The sequence below is a fragment of the Xenopus laevis genome, chromosome 4L (assembly GCF_017654675.1).
Source record: "Xenopus laevis strain J_2021 chromosome 4L, Xenopus_laevis_v10.1, whole genome shotgun sequence".
Taxonomy (NCBI): Eukaryota; Metazoa; Chordata; class Amphibia; order Anura; family Pipidae; genus Xenopus; species Xenopus laevis.
Genome location: NC_054377.1, coordinates 4817559 through 4833303, shown reverse-complemented (window position 1 = coordinate 4833303; position 15745 = coordinate 4817559). Strand labels below are relative to the sequence as shown.

Below are 15745 nucleotides of genomic sequence, written 5' to 3'. Positions count from 1 at the left end.
GCAGAAGAACATCAGCCTCTTTCTTTCTCCTGACAACTTCCTTGACTACTTGCTGGTCAGACTGATGAGAAAATGACCAGCAGGTGGCGCTGTTGTAACAAAATTCATTCATATTAACAGCACATGTATCCCTTAATATCTTGGAATGAAATGAATGTAAATGAGAAGTGCTTAGAATAGCCCCCTCATTAATTTTATACTGACTTATTTTAAATGTTTACTTATCCTTTAATTAATAAGTATATCTATATCTTACTTAGGATCAAGTACAAGGCACTTTTATTACAGAAAGGAAGACTGTATAGTCTATGGCAGACCTTCCCATAATTGGGAGCTTTCTGGATAACGGATCCTTTACCTGTATAACCAAACAGCCTTGTATCTCGAATTCCAAAAGCAATTTATCAAAGTGAAGATGAAAGGGAGTCCCTTGAGGATCATTTTAATCCCCTTTTGTCCGTAAGAGGTACAATTTCCCATCATTAGATCTATTGATCTGTCGGGGTCTGTACCACCTGCTTCCCCCCAATTAGACAAAAGGAAACGATTCTTAAGAAAGAGGAAGGCACATGAAATTTATTTACAGGGTTTTAGAGACAAAACCAACCATTACAAACTCACAACTGAATTTACAAAGAGGCGCAGCTTGTTTTTCTCATATATATAGAATAAAGATCATCTTGTGAACAAACATTGTGTACAGAACCCACAAACTTGATCGGCAACAAACTGCGTCCCCAGTTGCTCGTATATTAATTATATGTTAATATAATAAACTGACAGTTGCTGAATGGTAGCAGGAACTGAGACAGCCAATCGGCTTTCATCAATCAGCCAATGGGTGAGCGGCTGCTAGTAGTTAAGCCCCGCCCCTCTGGATTCAGTACATCCCTAATTGAGAGAGATCTGAACAAAGAATTTACAAAGTTGGGGGGTCTCTAGTGCAATTATGGCACAAGATTCCTATTCAGGTGGATTTGGGGTGCAGAAGGGGAGGCGGCTGCTCTGCAAGGTTTTGGCATTTAGTCACATTATGTATTTCTACATACAAATAAAAGGAACACACGGGACATGAATGATCTGTACAACGGGTGCTGGGGGGGGAGGGTGAGAAGGTGCAAATTTTCCTGTTGCATCATGGGAGTTATGGACATAATTACAACCATCGGGGGGAGGGGCAAAGTACAACAATGATTGTTTAATGCTACAAATTATACAGAAATTAAGAGGGGGGAGGGGAGAAACAAAAAAAACTAACTAATAGCAGCAAATTTCAGGTGGCGGGTACAGACTCTGCCCGTACATTGCCCGATGCCAACAAAGTGCTCAAAGTTGAATAAAATTCACAATAAAATGTACGATTTCCAGGCGCCGGCGGCCATTAATTCTAAACTGGCGACCCAACCCTCCCCCCACGCCGGCGCGTCTATTTTACACATTTACAAAAGAAAAGAAAGAATTCTGCATTAAGTAAATTCGGAACTAAAAAGCTGTAAACGATTACAGTAATGGAGATGTTTAATAGAAACGGGGCTGAAGCAGAGCTTGGGGCGGTGCTGGAGCTCATGGGGTTACACCAGTGTATGTAGAGGAGGGGAACTAAAAAACTAATTCCTAGCGCCCCCCCTAAATCCTTCTACCACGTGTCTTGATTAGACTAAATTTACCACCATAGAGGCTACAACGCGGGTCCTAATTGGACATAGAAAAGCCTAAAAGGTCAACTACTCCCTCCGCTCCATTTGGTTCGACGGTTATTGATCGGGTTCCATTATTCCAGGACCATAATTCAGTAGCGGAAGTATCCAAAATTTCCCACCAGGGGGACGTCGGAGCTTTAACACCTACTAACGCAGTGTCTGTGAAACTAAAGCTGCTCGAATGGATCCAAGCGGAACAAGGTGAACGCGACTATCAGGTACTAAATGTCAGTACTAAATGTCAGTATATAGTGAGGCTGACGGATCGGTTCATCTTCTTCCCGATGAGGCGGGTCGTGCGGTTGCTCTGGGTCGTGGATCGGGTCGCTATTCGGTCGGGGAAGAGGGCTCTTTCCTCTGCCGCTGCTTTGGCTATTTGTGCTTTCTTCAGTTCCCTAAAGAAGAAGAATTGGATCATTAGACGGGCTACAAGCGGAGGGAAGGTTCTACCTTAAAGGTGGTGTTCCCCTTTATTAACCATTAGTATGACAGAGAGGGATATTCCGAAACAATTTGCAACTGGTTTTCATTTTTTATTATTTGTGGTTTTTGACTTATTTAGCTTTTTATTCAGCAGCTCTCCAGTTTGCAGTTTCAGCAGGCTGGTTGCTAGGATCCAAATTCGCCTAACAACCATACACTGATTTGAATAAGAGACTGGAATATGAATAGGAGAGGCCTGAATAGAAAGGTGAGTAATAAAAAGTAACAATACATTTGTAGCCTTACAGAGCATTTGTTATGACATGGGGTCAGTGACCCCCATCTGAAAGCTGGAAAGAGAAGGCAACTAACAATAGAAAAAAAAAAAAAATAAGACCAATTGAAGTTGGTCATTCTATAACAATATTAAACGGTGAACCAACCCTTTAACTTCCTGGGGTTCATTAATGAACAGTGGGCAGTAACCACCAGCAACCAATCAAAGCGTTTCGTTCATAGTCCAACCTGCAGGTAGCTGAAAAAACGTCAGTCACCGGTTGGTTGCTATAGGTTACCGCCCAGGTGCAAGTTGGCCCAGTGTAAATAAACGAGCCCCATTGAGTCTATACAAATACAGGTATGGGACCTGTTATCCAGAACGCTCGGGGGCTGGGGTTTTCCGTATAAGGGATCTTTCTGTAATTTGGATCTTCATACCTTAATTCTACTAGAAAATCATGTAAACATTAAATAACCCCAATAGGCTGGTTCTGCTTCCAATAAGGATTAATTATATCTTAGTTGGGATCAAGTACAAGCGACTGTTTTATTATTACACAGAAAAAGGAAATCACTTTAAAATCATTTGGATTTGATTATAATGGAGTCTATGGAAGAGAGAGCTTTCTGGATAACAGGTTCCCTGATAACGGATCCTGTACTAGCAATTTAATATACAAGAGGCAGGAAATAAACTGTTATAGTGAAGCCATTACTTACTTCTGCAGAAGTGCGTTCTTAAACTTCTCGGCGTTGAGTTCGATGCGCAGCTGCTCGGCGTTCTTGCGAGAAGCGGATAGGAGAACGGAATGCTTGACCAGGGCCATGGACGAGGGCCTTTTCTCTGAGTCAGGCGAAATCATAAGCTGTCGGCAGAAAATAAAGGGATGAGGGAGTCGTCCTTGGGTCTCTATCATATCCACAAGCCCCCGCTGGGGGTTAGATATATCGCCATCATCTATATCAATCATCCCTCAGTCTATCATCCCCCTAATCATCCCGCTCGCTCTCTCTTGCACTCGCTCTCTCTCTCGCTCTCTCTCTTGCGCTCGCGCTCTCTCTCTTGCGCTCGCGCTCTCTCTCTTGCGCTCTCTCTCTTGCGCTCGCGCTCTCTCTCTTGCGCTCGCGCTCTCTCTCTTGCGCTCGCGCTCTCTCTCTTGCGCTCGCGCTCTCTCTCTTGCGCTCGCGCTCTCTCTCTTGCGCTCGCGCTCTCTCTCTTGCGCTCGCGCTCTCTCTCTTGCGCTCTCTCTCTTGCGCTCTCTCTCTTGCGCTCTCTCTCTTGCGCTCTCTCTCTTGCGCTCTCTCGCTCTCTCTCTTGCGCTCTCGCTCTCGCGCTCTCTCTTGCGCTCTCGCTCGCTCTCTCTTGCGCTCTCGCTCTCTCTCTCTCTTGCGCTCGCGCTCTCTCTCTCTTGCGCTCGCGCTCTCTCTCTCTCTTGCGCTCGCGCGCTCTCTCTTGCGCTCGCGCGCTCTCTCTTGCGCTCGCGCGCTCTCTCTTGCGCTCGCGCGCTCTCTCTTGCGCTCGCGCGCTCTCTCTTGCGCTCGCGCGCTCTCTCTTGCGCTCGCGCGCTCTCTCTTGCGCTCGCGCGCTCTCTCTTGCGCTCGCGCGCTCTCTCTTGCGCTCGCGCGCTCTCTCTTGCGCTCGCGCGCTCTCTCTTGCGCTCGCGCGCTCTCTCTTGCGCTCGCGCGCTCTCTCTTGCGCTCGCGCGCTCTCTCTTGCGCTCTCGCTCTCTCTCTTGCACTCGCGCCCGCGCTCTCGCCCGCGCTCTCTCGCCCGCGCTCTCTCGCCCGCGCTCTCTCGCCCGCGCTCTCTCGCCCGCGCTCTCTCGCCCGCGCTCTCTCCCGCGCTCTCGCCCGCGCTCTCGCCCGCGCTCTCGCCCGCGCTCCCCGCGCTCGCCGCCCCCGCGCTCTCTCGCCCGCGCTCTCTCGCCCGCGCTCTCTCGCCCGCGCTCTCTCGCCCTCGATCTAATTATCTATCTATATATAATAAAGGAATATGCCTCACCTTGATTAAGTCCACAAACTCCTGAGAGAGTAACTGTGGCACCCGGGGCAACTTGCCCTGTCTGATCTCGTGCCACTGGTCTCCGTTGGTAGGAAAGGGCTCAGCTCCGGCCGCACACCAAACTGTCAGCGCCAGGGCAAATATATCGGCTTTAGCCAAGTGGGTGTAGTCCTGATAAAACAGCAGGAGGGCACATGTCAATGAGCAGCTCACACCACACTGACTAATGTAAAAAAACATGAATATATAATATAACTTATAACAATATAATATATAACTTACCTCCTGTAGGACTTCATTGGCAAGAAACCGACTGTCGCCTTCTTCTACTTGGGGACTGGAGACTCGTGTTACGTGACCGAGATCACCTTGAAATCAAGGAAAAAGGTAAGTTAGGAACAGCGTCCATGTATCTGGGGGAGTGGAATCAATTTTTGACTTTGTTTATGAAGAGGGGCGGATACAGGAATGAAGGGCCTATCCGCTGTACAGTAATCGGTTTATCTGATAGTCTGTAGCAGTTAATGAGATTGTTCCCCTTTAAATCAGTATGATTAAATCAGCATCAGTATAATGTAGAGAGTGATATTCTGAGACCATTTGCAATTGGTTTTGATTTTTTATTCAGTTATTTAGCAGCTATCCAGTTTAAGCAATTTTGGTTGCTAGGGTCCAAATTCCCCTAGCAACCATGCATTCATTTGAATAAGAGACTGGAATATGAATAGGAGAGGCCTGAATAGAAAGAGGAGTAATAAAAAGTAGGAACAACATGGTGTATTCGGTGCATGCCTAGTAGATTGTGTGCCCCTTTGTTAAAGGGGTGCTTTACCTTTAAGTTAACGGTTAGTATGTTTTAGAATGGCTAACTCTAAGCAACTCTTCAATTGTCTTTTTTTTTTTAAGTGACTTATTTGCCTTCTACTTTTGACTCTTCCCAGTTTTTACTTTGGGGGTCTCAAACAAATGCTTTGTAAGGCTACAAATGGATTTTTGGATTCGGCCGAATACCGAACCGAATCCTAATTTGCATATGCAAATTAGGTGTGGGAAAGGGAAAGCATTTTTGCTTACTTGTTTTGCGGTTTCCTTTCCCGCCCCTAGTTTGCATATGCAAATTTGAATTCGGTTCGGCCGGTCAGGTGTATTCGGGCGAATCCGAATCGTGCTGAAAAAGGCCGAATCCCAAACAGAATCCTGGATTCGGTGCATCCATACAATCTACACATGGTTCTCACCATACATAAAATCAAATTTGGGTTTTTTTTAACAAATAAGTTACCTATTTTATATACGACATTTCCAGAGCCACAGTCCTCATCATCCCCTTCCTCGACGCCTGTGTTTGGGACAGTTATCCTGGATATGAATATGTTACCTGGAGACAGAGAGAGAATTCAGTACATTGGATTTGGTATTTTGGGAAACAAAGTGACTCAAAGGGGACCCTTTAATCCGCACATATTACAGAGTCTGCACTCACTTGGCTTTATGTCCATGTGCACCAGAGACATGGAGTGAATATATTTCAAGCCCCGAGCCACTTGCAAGAGCAGATCCTTTAATTCTGGTTCTGTGAAATATTGCATCGTCCTGTAATTCTCACTGATCGCGTCGGCCAAGCTCCCGCCTGCAAAACGAGAAAGAAATACGTGAGTATTAAACGGTTAGGTTTCCAAGGAACACATTTAAAGGGGTTATTGTCCTTTAAATTAACTGTTAGTATGATGAAGAGAGGGATATTCTGAGACAATTTGCCATTGGTTTTCATTTTTTTGACTTTAGCTTTTTATTCAGCAGCTCTCCAGTTTGCAATTTCAGCTGTTTGGTTGCTAGGGTCCAGATTCCCCTAGCAACCATGCATTGACTGGAATATGAATAGGAGAAGCCTAAAGTATGAGCTAAAGGAAACCCCCCAACCGGTGAGTGGTCCGATCCTTACCATTACAATACTCATTCTGAATAAGCATGTGATCATCTTCTGCCCAGGCCGAGTAATATCGCACAACATGGGGGTGCTGCCCAAGCACGGCGTGAGCATACACCTCTCTCAGAGCGTTCTGCCTGTTGGGGAGAGAAAATAATCACAATTAAGAACATTTACAAGTGACATTTATTTTGACTTTCCCCATTTATCCACCATAATCGCCCCAATCCAGGGGTCAGACTATATGAGGCCTTTGGCAGCATGGAGGCCTTAAAGGGGTTGTTCACCTTTAAATTAACTATTAGTATGATAGAGAGATATTATGTGATAATTTGCTATTGGTCTTCATTTTTTATTATTTGTGGTTTTTGAGTTATTTAACTTTTTATTCAGTAGCTCTTGCAATTTCAGCCATCTGGTTGCTAGGGTCCAAATTACTAGGGATGCACCGAATCCACTATTTTGGATTTGGCCGAATCCTTCGCGAAAGATTCGGCCCAATACTGAACCGAATCCTAATATGCAAATTAGGGGTGGGAAGGGGAAAAGATTTACTTGTTCTGTGACAAAAAGTCACTGTTTACCTCCCCACCCATAATTTGAATATGCAAATTAGGCTTTGGTTCAGCCAGGTAGAAGGATTCGCCCGAATCCTGTTGAAAAGTGCTGAATCCCAACGAAATCCTGGATTCGGTGCATCCCTAAATTCCCCTAGCAACCATGCATTGATCTTATTGAGAGACTGGAATATAAATAGGAGAGACCTGAATAAAAAAAGAGGAGGAATAAAAAGTAGCAACAACACATTTATAGCCTTAGAGAACATTTGTTTTTATATGGGGTCAGTGACCCCCATTTGAAATCTGGAAAGAATCAGAAGAAGGCGAATAATTAAAAACCTATATATAATAAATAATGAAGACCAATTGAAAAGAATTAGCCAATCTATAACATGCTAAAAGCTAAGTTAAAGGTTAAGCATTTCTACACCACCATCACGAGGCTTTACATTATATAGAGGCATTGCTACAAATTGATTCAATGGTGTATGTAGTCAGGACCAGCAGTGCAGAGAGGGGAATGCCACTTACTCATCCACAGAGCCGGCCATGGGCTTCTTGGATCGCTTTATGGCGTAGATACAGCCGTCGAGCCTCTTCACGCATTTAAACACCGAGCCGAACTCTCCGGAACCGATTTTCTCCAGTTCATGGAATTCCGTTGCATATCGGGACTTCATGTTGCTTTCTGTTATTGGGATCCGCTGAACACACATACAAAGAACCCGTTAGCTTCAACTGGAACTCCCAGCAGAACATCTCCCTTTCCCTGTAAATCTTCACTTACCTTCGCCGGCCGGACGTCTTCATCTTCCAGTTCACAATCACTGCCTTCCATGTCCTCCCCGCATGAGCTGAAAGGGTTAAAAGAAGAAAAACTGTCATTAGGTGGCGGAGCTGTATCAGCGCGACTGGAGCCCCCCCCCACAGGTCATTGAATTGGACCCAGAGGCTGAGGGAGTGGGATGCTGGGAAGTGTAGTTAGAAGGTGACAGATTACATATCCCCAGCTGACAGTTAGAATTTACTGGCAGTTAGAGTGAAGGAAATGAAAGAAACTCACTCATTTAGAAGTGCCCTTTTTCTCCGGCGACAAAGCCCGGTGGAAGACTGGATTTCTAAAGAATCTGGGGTGAAGGGGTTGATGTTGACCTGAGGGGTGCTGTACGTAAACTCTGGCTTCGGAAGCTTCTCGGCTTCTCGGAATAGTGTCCCGCCTCGGAACCTCAATGCGCTGGAGCCGATCCCCCGAGCTTTTGACAATAAACTCTAAAGGGAAAAAAAACCAACAACTTTGTAATTACATGTTTTTGGATCAAACCATGTCTGGGCACACCCCATAATCATCCGCTGCAAGTGTAACGGTCCAGCTTGGGGCCTTTCATTAATTCCTATGGGAAGGGCGCCGGAGATTCCCATAGGAATGAATGAAGGGTGATTCACAGCATTTCGTTGACCAATCACTGCTCAGGTAGCGAAACGCCCTTAACTAGGATAAAACCCAAGGCCTAGACATTGAAAAACATTAGACCGGAGTCGCCCCGCCCACTGCCTGCAGCCTCAGTACAAGCTCAGTTGACCTTTAACTTGTGCTCGTCCAATAAACCGGCTCAGGGCTGCCGTACATACATTTATATACACAAATACACACACATATATATAAGATGAGAATTCGGCTGGGCCAGTCAGTGGGACAAAGGGCAAGTCACAAGTGACTGAGCACAAGTAGCCATTTAGCCGCAACTCCGGGCACTTACAAAGGTCTGAACCAGGAAACTGACCATCCCCCCACCCAATGACCAAATTCCAAAGCACTGAGCAGTGGGGGAGGGGCAGCACTCACGGGGCCCACCCACATCCATTCAGGTCTAATCTCAACTCACAAACAAGCTCCGATTTAGGATTTAAAGGCAACATTGCACTTTGGTAACCCCCCCACACACACACTTGGTACAGACCATACAAGTACATCAGGGGGTACCACATACACAGTGCGCTGTACCATTAGACAACACAGCGGCACATCGCAGTAGAAAACTAGATTTGGTGAGATTTAAAGGGGAACTCCACCCAAAGCTTTTTCTTTTTGCTCAATGAAAGAAAAGGTTATTCTAATCAACTCCCAATGTCCATTCATTCTGCATTTCCATGAGACTTCACTATTCAATTTGATCCAGCCCATTCCAAATAATATGGTCAAAAAACAGCCCCTCAGTGACTTCTAATATCCTTATCATTTACAGTAGGGGGTACATTATCCATTATAATACATGAGTGATACTCAGAGTTCCCTGTATAACTCAGCCTGCAGCCTTGTGTCTTTATATGGTCACAGAACAACCCCTCAGTGACTTCTAATATCCTTATCATTTACAGTAGGGGGTACATTATCCCTTATAATACATGAGTGATACTCAAGAGTTCCCTGTATAACTCAGCCTGCAGCCTTGTGCCTTTATATGGTCACAGACCCCTCAGTGACTTCTAATATCCTTATCATTTACAGTAGGGGGTACATTATCACTTATAATACATGAGTGATACTCAGAGTTCACTGTATAACTCAGCCTGCAGCCTTGTGCCTTTATATGGTCACACAACCCCTCAGTGACTTCTAATATCCTTATCATTTACAGTAGGGGGTACATTATCCCTTATAATACATGAGTGATACTCAGAGTTCCCTGTATAACTCAGCCTGCAGCCTTGTGCCTTTATATGGTCACAGAACAACCCCTCAGTGACTTCTAATATCCTTATCATTTACAGTAGGGGGTACATTATCCCTTATAATACATGAGTGATACTCAGAGTTCACTGTATAACTCAGCCTGCAGCCTTGTGCCTTTATATGGTCACAGAACAACCCCTCAGTGACTTCTAATATCCTTATCATTTACAGTAGGGGAACTGAAGCCAATGGGCAGCAAGTATAGTGTTACTAATAGAGGAGTGGTAGATGAGTAAAGCTGCAGTCACAACAGTGAGTCACACACAAGACACGTGCATGCCCACACGCTACACCAGTGTGAATACAAAACACGCCTGATAGTAGTGAGTGAGTATTGGGCAGGAGTCCCATATAACAATCATGTGCCAGTGTTAAAGGGCCACTTGCGACATACATCATGCAGGTGCTAACGTCACAATACACACACGGGGGCTGATGGGTAATACACAATCATTTAAACAATAAGACAAAAAAGCAAAAGGTTTAGGCAAAAATACTTTGTCACATCTAAACTGGGTATTAGTGTCACTCACTTATGATTGGGGGGGGTGACAAAATCTTGCACTATCTATGGGGCCAATCCCAATGCAGGTATCTTAATAGTAACATTACTCTTGCATAGTAGGAGCCCAGTTAGGTGTAAATTCTAAGAGAAGCTCCATAGCTACACACAGACACAACACATCAATCACAGCGACAACCCCTGAACCCTCCCCCAAACATTATAAGTACACATGTATGTTTGGTTGTGAACATAAGCTTACAACGGGTAGTACACACACAATTCTGCATTTAATAATACATATATATTATACATATATATACATACATACATATATATATATATACACATACATACATACATATATATATATATACACATACATACATATATATATATATACACATACATACACATATATATATATACACATACATACACATATATATATATATATATATATATATATATATATATATATATATATATATATATATAGGATCTGTTATCCAAAATGCTTGGGACCAGGGGTTTTCCAGATAATGGATCTTTCCGTAATTTGGATTTTCATACCTTAAGTCTACTAGAAAATCACATAAATATTAAATAAACCCAATAGGCTGGTTTTGCCTCCAATAAGGATTAATTATATCTTAGTTGGGATCAAATACAAGCGATTGTTTTAGTATTAGACAGAAAAAAGGAAATTTATAAAAATTCGGATAAAATCGTGTCTATGGGAGACGGCCTTTCTGTAATTCAGAGCTTTCTGGAGAACGGGTTTCTGCATAACAGATCCCATACCTGTAGATGCACAGCATGTAGTGTTGAGATTGTGTAACATACAATACAGGACACCCTGTCAGGGGAATATTATACAATTAGTGTTAGTTGTGTAATACACAGAGCAGTGGACTCTAAGCAGAAGACATGATACATTTGCATGGGAATATGATGTATATTGTAAGTGTGAATACACAGATCATATGAAGGTAAATGCAGAGGGTGCGAGTATCCTGTGAGTAGACTATACACAAGGCCAATACATATATGATACTCATTATGTACCTTGGGGTGTTTAATGAAGGAATTAATGGGCAGATTAACTACACAGGCTGCAAGGAGTAGGATACACCTTTAAGTTAACTCTTAGTGCAGAGAGAAGATTCGGGGAGATCAGTCGCCCATCGACAAATCTCCTCTTCTTCGGGCGATTAATCTCCCTGAACCGCCTCCCCCCGACTAGAATCTAAATCGCCGATGGGATGGCACCTGAAGCTCTTTGTTTTCCGAAGTCGTCAAATGTCACCGTGAGAGAACTTCAGAAAACAAAACGCTCTTATTCATGTCCATGCATGGTTGCTAGGGTAATATTGACCTTAGCAACCCTAATGGCTGAAATTACAAACTGGGAGAGCTGCTGAATAAAAAGCTCAATAACAAAAAACATAAATAATAAAAAATGAAAACCAATTGCAAATTATTTTAGAATATCGCTCTACTTCTTACGAACAGTTAATTTAAAGGAGAACAACCGAAAATAGAATTAAAGGGGTAACAAATGAAGACCAATTGCAAATTGTCTCAGAATATTCCTCTGTACATCATACAAACAGTTAATTTAAAGGGGAACAAACCTATTTAAAGGAGAATTAAAGGGATAAAAACACGAACACCAATTGCAAACTGTCTCAGGATATCCCTCTCTACATCAGAACAGTTGATTTAAAGGGGAACAACCCCTTTTAAAGGAGGGATAAAAAAATAAAAAATGAAGACCAATTGCCAAAGAATATTCCTCTCTACATCACACTGACAGTTAATTTTAAGGTGACCACCCCCACTTAAAGGAGAATTAAAGGGATAAATAAAAAATGAAAAGCAATTGCAAATAGTCTCAGAATATTCCTCTACATCCTACTGACAGTTAATTTCAAGGGGAACAACCCCATTTAAAGGAGGAATAAAAAAAATAAAGACCAATTGCAAATTGTCTCAATATTCCTCTGTACATCATACGAACAGTTAATTTAAAGGGGAACAACCCTATTTAAAGGAGAATTAATGGAATTAAACATGAAAACCAATTGTAAATGGTCTCAGAATATCCCTCTCTACATCATAAAAGTTCATTTAAAGGGGAACAACCCCATTTAAAGGAGGAATAAAAAAAAATGAAGACCAATTGCCTCAGAATATCCCTCTGTACATCACACTGACAGTTCATTTTAAGGTGACTTTTAAGGAGAATTAAAGGGGTAAACAAAAAATGAAGACCAATTGCAAAAAGTCTGAGAATATTCCTCTACATCCTACTGACAGTTAATTTAAAGGGGAACAGCCCCATTTAAAGGAGAATGAAAGGGATAAATAAATTAAGTGCAGACAGTGTGCTGATGTCCGTGGGCAGAAGAGTAAGAGTTAATTTAAAGGGGCCGCGTAGAGAAATGACACATGAGAGATTTGGGGTGCCGGTACCTTGGGGGTGTGGGGGGTGTCGAAGAGGCGGAGTTTGCGGAAAGTCTTGTGCGGGGGGGTCCCGGGACAGTCGGGGGGAGAGGCGGCGGGTCCCGGGGGGGAGGCGGGAGGAAGATCCCGGTAGGTCGGGGAATCGCACATAAAGAAATGTCCGGGCGATTTAATGGGAGACGAGCCGAGTCCTTCCTCCTCCTCCTCCCAGGATCCTCCCGGCCCCTCCTGCTTCTCTCTGAGCCGAGACACGGGCGAGTCGCTCTCCTGAAAGGCCGAGTCCTCCCCGGTGCTGTGTCCGTCCTCCTCGTCGTCGGAGTCGCTGAACAAGAGCCTGTGCGGGACGGGCTGGAGACTCATAGTGCGGCGGTGACACGGGCCAGAGAGATCATTATCCAGTGACAGCCAGAGGCGGAGCCGCTTCTTCTCGCACAAACACTCGGTGCCAGAGATCTTCCTCCAAACAGCAGCGACGCTCAACTGATGGCGCGACCGTTACTCACCAGAGGGCGTTTCACTGGGCGGGCCAATGGGAACGCGCAGTCATTCCTCGGCGGTGGGCGTGGCTAATGACAACCAATAGCCGGGTGGCAGCGGGAGGACGCTCTGCGGGCGTGGCCTGTTGCGGCCAATGGGAGCCGGAAATTCCTTTTCAAAAATGGTGTGCGCTGCGCATCCTCGTGTCCGTGACGTTATTTTGGCGCGAAGGTCCCGCAGTAAATGCAAAGGAGGGGGTGGGGTTATTTTTCTCATTCGTGTCATTCGCCCGCAGCGCCTGTGACGTGTGGGGAGGGGGCGGGTCTTGGATGCTGTACCTCGTGACGGACACGTCTCCCATGTGTAGCGGAGGCGGCGGCCATGTTGTCCCTATTGTTTCAGCTGTTTGTGGGGAAATTGTGACTGTGACAGGGAGGCGGGGGTTGTAGTTAAACAACAGCGAGAAGCCGAGTCATTTGTGTCTGACTGATTCGTGTCATTGTTTATCCTTTAAGTAATGTTTTAAGGGCAACAGAAATATGAGTTTTAATTATAATTCCCTTCCCCATTGGATCCAGTGAGTGACCGGCAGTAACTGCTCCGAGATAAATATCACAATTGCCTGTTGGAGTTTTTATGACTTGCCCTTTACACTGAGTGAGAAACATTAGGGGCTAATGTAATAATAACCTGCGGGGGTCATGCCCTGACTTGTCTCATGCCCAGAGGCCCCCCAGCTGGACGCCCTGTATTTACTCTCATGGGACACAGGGTATGGGGGGTAATTAGGGACCCCATAGAGGCACCACAATGTAACTCATTTATTCTGATCATTAAGAATCAGCCCAGAGGGTCACAATATAATCACTTAGATGATCGTGGCCTAAGGGAAACACTTCCAATAACTGGATGAATTATAACAGACTCTTTGAAGGGAGTGGAATTTATGTAATTGTTCCAGACACGGCCTGTGAGTACAGATTGTAATTACCTCACCAGACATTAAAGGGAAAGTTCTGCCTCTGTATGAGACATTCCTGCACTGTCACCCTCTGTTGTGCCCAAGTATGTAACATTCCTGCACTGTCACCCTCTGTTCTGCCCAAGTATGTAACATTCCTGCACTGCCACCCTCTGTTCTGCCTGAGTATGTAACATTCTTGAACTGTCACCCTCAGTTCTGCCCAAATATGTAACATTCCTGCACTGCCACCCTCTGTTGTGCCCAAGTATGTAACATTCCTGCACCGTCACCCTCAGTTCTGCCCAAGTATGTAACATTCCTGCACTGTCACCCTCTGTTCTGCCCAAATATGTAACATTCCTGCACTGTCACCCTCTGTTCTGCCCAAATATGTAACATTCCTGTACTGTCACCCTCTGTTCTGCCCAAGTATGTAACATTCCTGCACTGCCACCCTCTGTTCTGCCCAAGTATGTAACATTCCTGCACTGTCACCCTCTGTTCTGCCCAAGTATGTAACATTCCTGCACTGTCACCCTCTCTTCTGTCCAAGTATGAAACATTCCTGCACGGTCACCCTCTGTTCTGCCCAAATATGTAACATTCCTGCACTGTCATCCTCTGTTCTGCCCAAGTATACAACATTCCTGCACTGTCACCCTCTGTTATGCCCAAGTATATAATATTCCTGCACTGTCACCCTCTGTTCTGCCCAAGTATGTAACATTCCTGCACTGTCCCCCTCTGTTCTGCGCAAGTATACAACATTCCTGCACTGTCACCCTCTGTTCTGCCCAAGTTTGTAACATTCCTGCACTGTCACCCTCTGTTCTGCCCAAGTATACAACATTCCAGCACTGCCACCCTCTGTTCTGCCCAAGTATGTAACATTCTTGAACTGTCACCCTCAGTTCTTCCCAAGTATACAACATTCCTGCACTGTCACCCTCTGTTCTGCCTGAGTATGTAACATTCTTGAACTGTCACCCTCTGTTCTGCTCAAGTATGTAACATTCTTGAATTGTCACCCTCTGTTCTGTCTAAGTATACAACATTCCTGCACTGCCACCCTCTGTTCTGCCCAAGTATGTAACATTCTTGAACTGTCACCCTCTGTTCTGCCCAAGTATGTAATATTCCTGCACTGTCACCCTCTGTTCTGCCTGAGTATGTAACATTCTTGAACTGCCACCCTCTGTTCTGCCCAAGTATGTAACATTCTTGAACTGTCACCCTCAGTTCTTCCCAAGTATACAACATTCCTGCACTGCCACCCTCTGTTCTGCCCAAGTATGTAACCTTGAACTGTCACTCTCTGTTCTGCCCGAGTATGTAACATTCCCTATGTTCCATGACCATGTGAGCGATTCTTACACAGTAATTCTCTGCCAGTGATAATAATATATATATAATACTATATATAATAGTCACACACATATATAAAAAGCCAATATAAGTCAATATAAAACCCCTCCCCCATACAATGTGTCGCACACTTACCTGTTGAGGTTCAGCAGTGCAGCCGTTAGGGAACCCCATTGTGTTTTCCTGACACCCCAAGGTGCTGCTCTTCTCCCAAAGTCCTGCAGGTAAATGCTGCTCCTGAGTGGGGAGGTTGGGGGATTTATGGGAGAGCCGGATAGGTGGGTGCAAGTAGCAGAACAATAGGGATCCAGGAGCAGTAGCAGCAGTTCCTCCTATAATAAAGCTG

At 44.7% G+C, this 15745-nt stretch overlaps 1 protein-coding gene across 2 annotated transcripts; it reads right to left on the bottom strand.

Annotated features, from left to right (window-relative positions):
* Nucleotides 1-550: 550 nt before the first annotated feature.
* Nucleotides 551-15688, bottom strand: wee1.L (WEE1 G2 checkpoint kinase L homeolog). Of its 2 annotated transcripts, none has more exons than XM_041589209.1 (11): nt 15535-15688; nt 7955-8160; nt 7679-7745; nt 7423-7595; nt 6347-6468; nt 5888-6034; nt 5687-5782; nt 4687-4772; nt 4405-4575; nt 3123-3268; nt 551-2095 (listed from the first exon to the last, which is right to left on the bottom strand). In XM_041589209.1, exons 1-11 carry the CDS (start codon nt 15571-15573, stop codon nt 1942-1944), a joined length of 1407 nt encoding a protein of 468 aa, XP_041445143.1. In that variant the 5' UTR covers nt 15574-15688; the 3' UTR covers nt 551-1941.
* Nucleotides 15689-15745: the final 57 nt, after the last annotated feature.

Coding starts and splice junctions, on each gene's coding strand:
- wee1.L (XM_041589209.1), bottom strand. CDS start 15,573: ATGGGGTTCCCTAACGGCTGCACTGCTGAACCTCAACAG. Junction 8,161..15,534: donor GCACTGCTGAACCTCAACAG/GTAAGTGTGCGA, acceptor TTTTCCCTTTAG/AGTTTATTGTCAAAAGCTCG. Junction 3,269..4,404: donor AGTTTGTGGACTTAATCAAG/GTGAGGCATATT, acceptor TTCTGCCGACAG/CTTATGATTTCGCCTGACTC.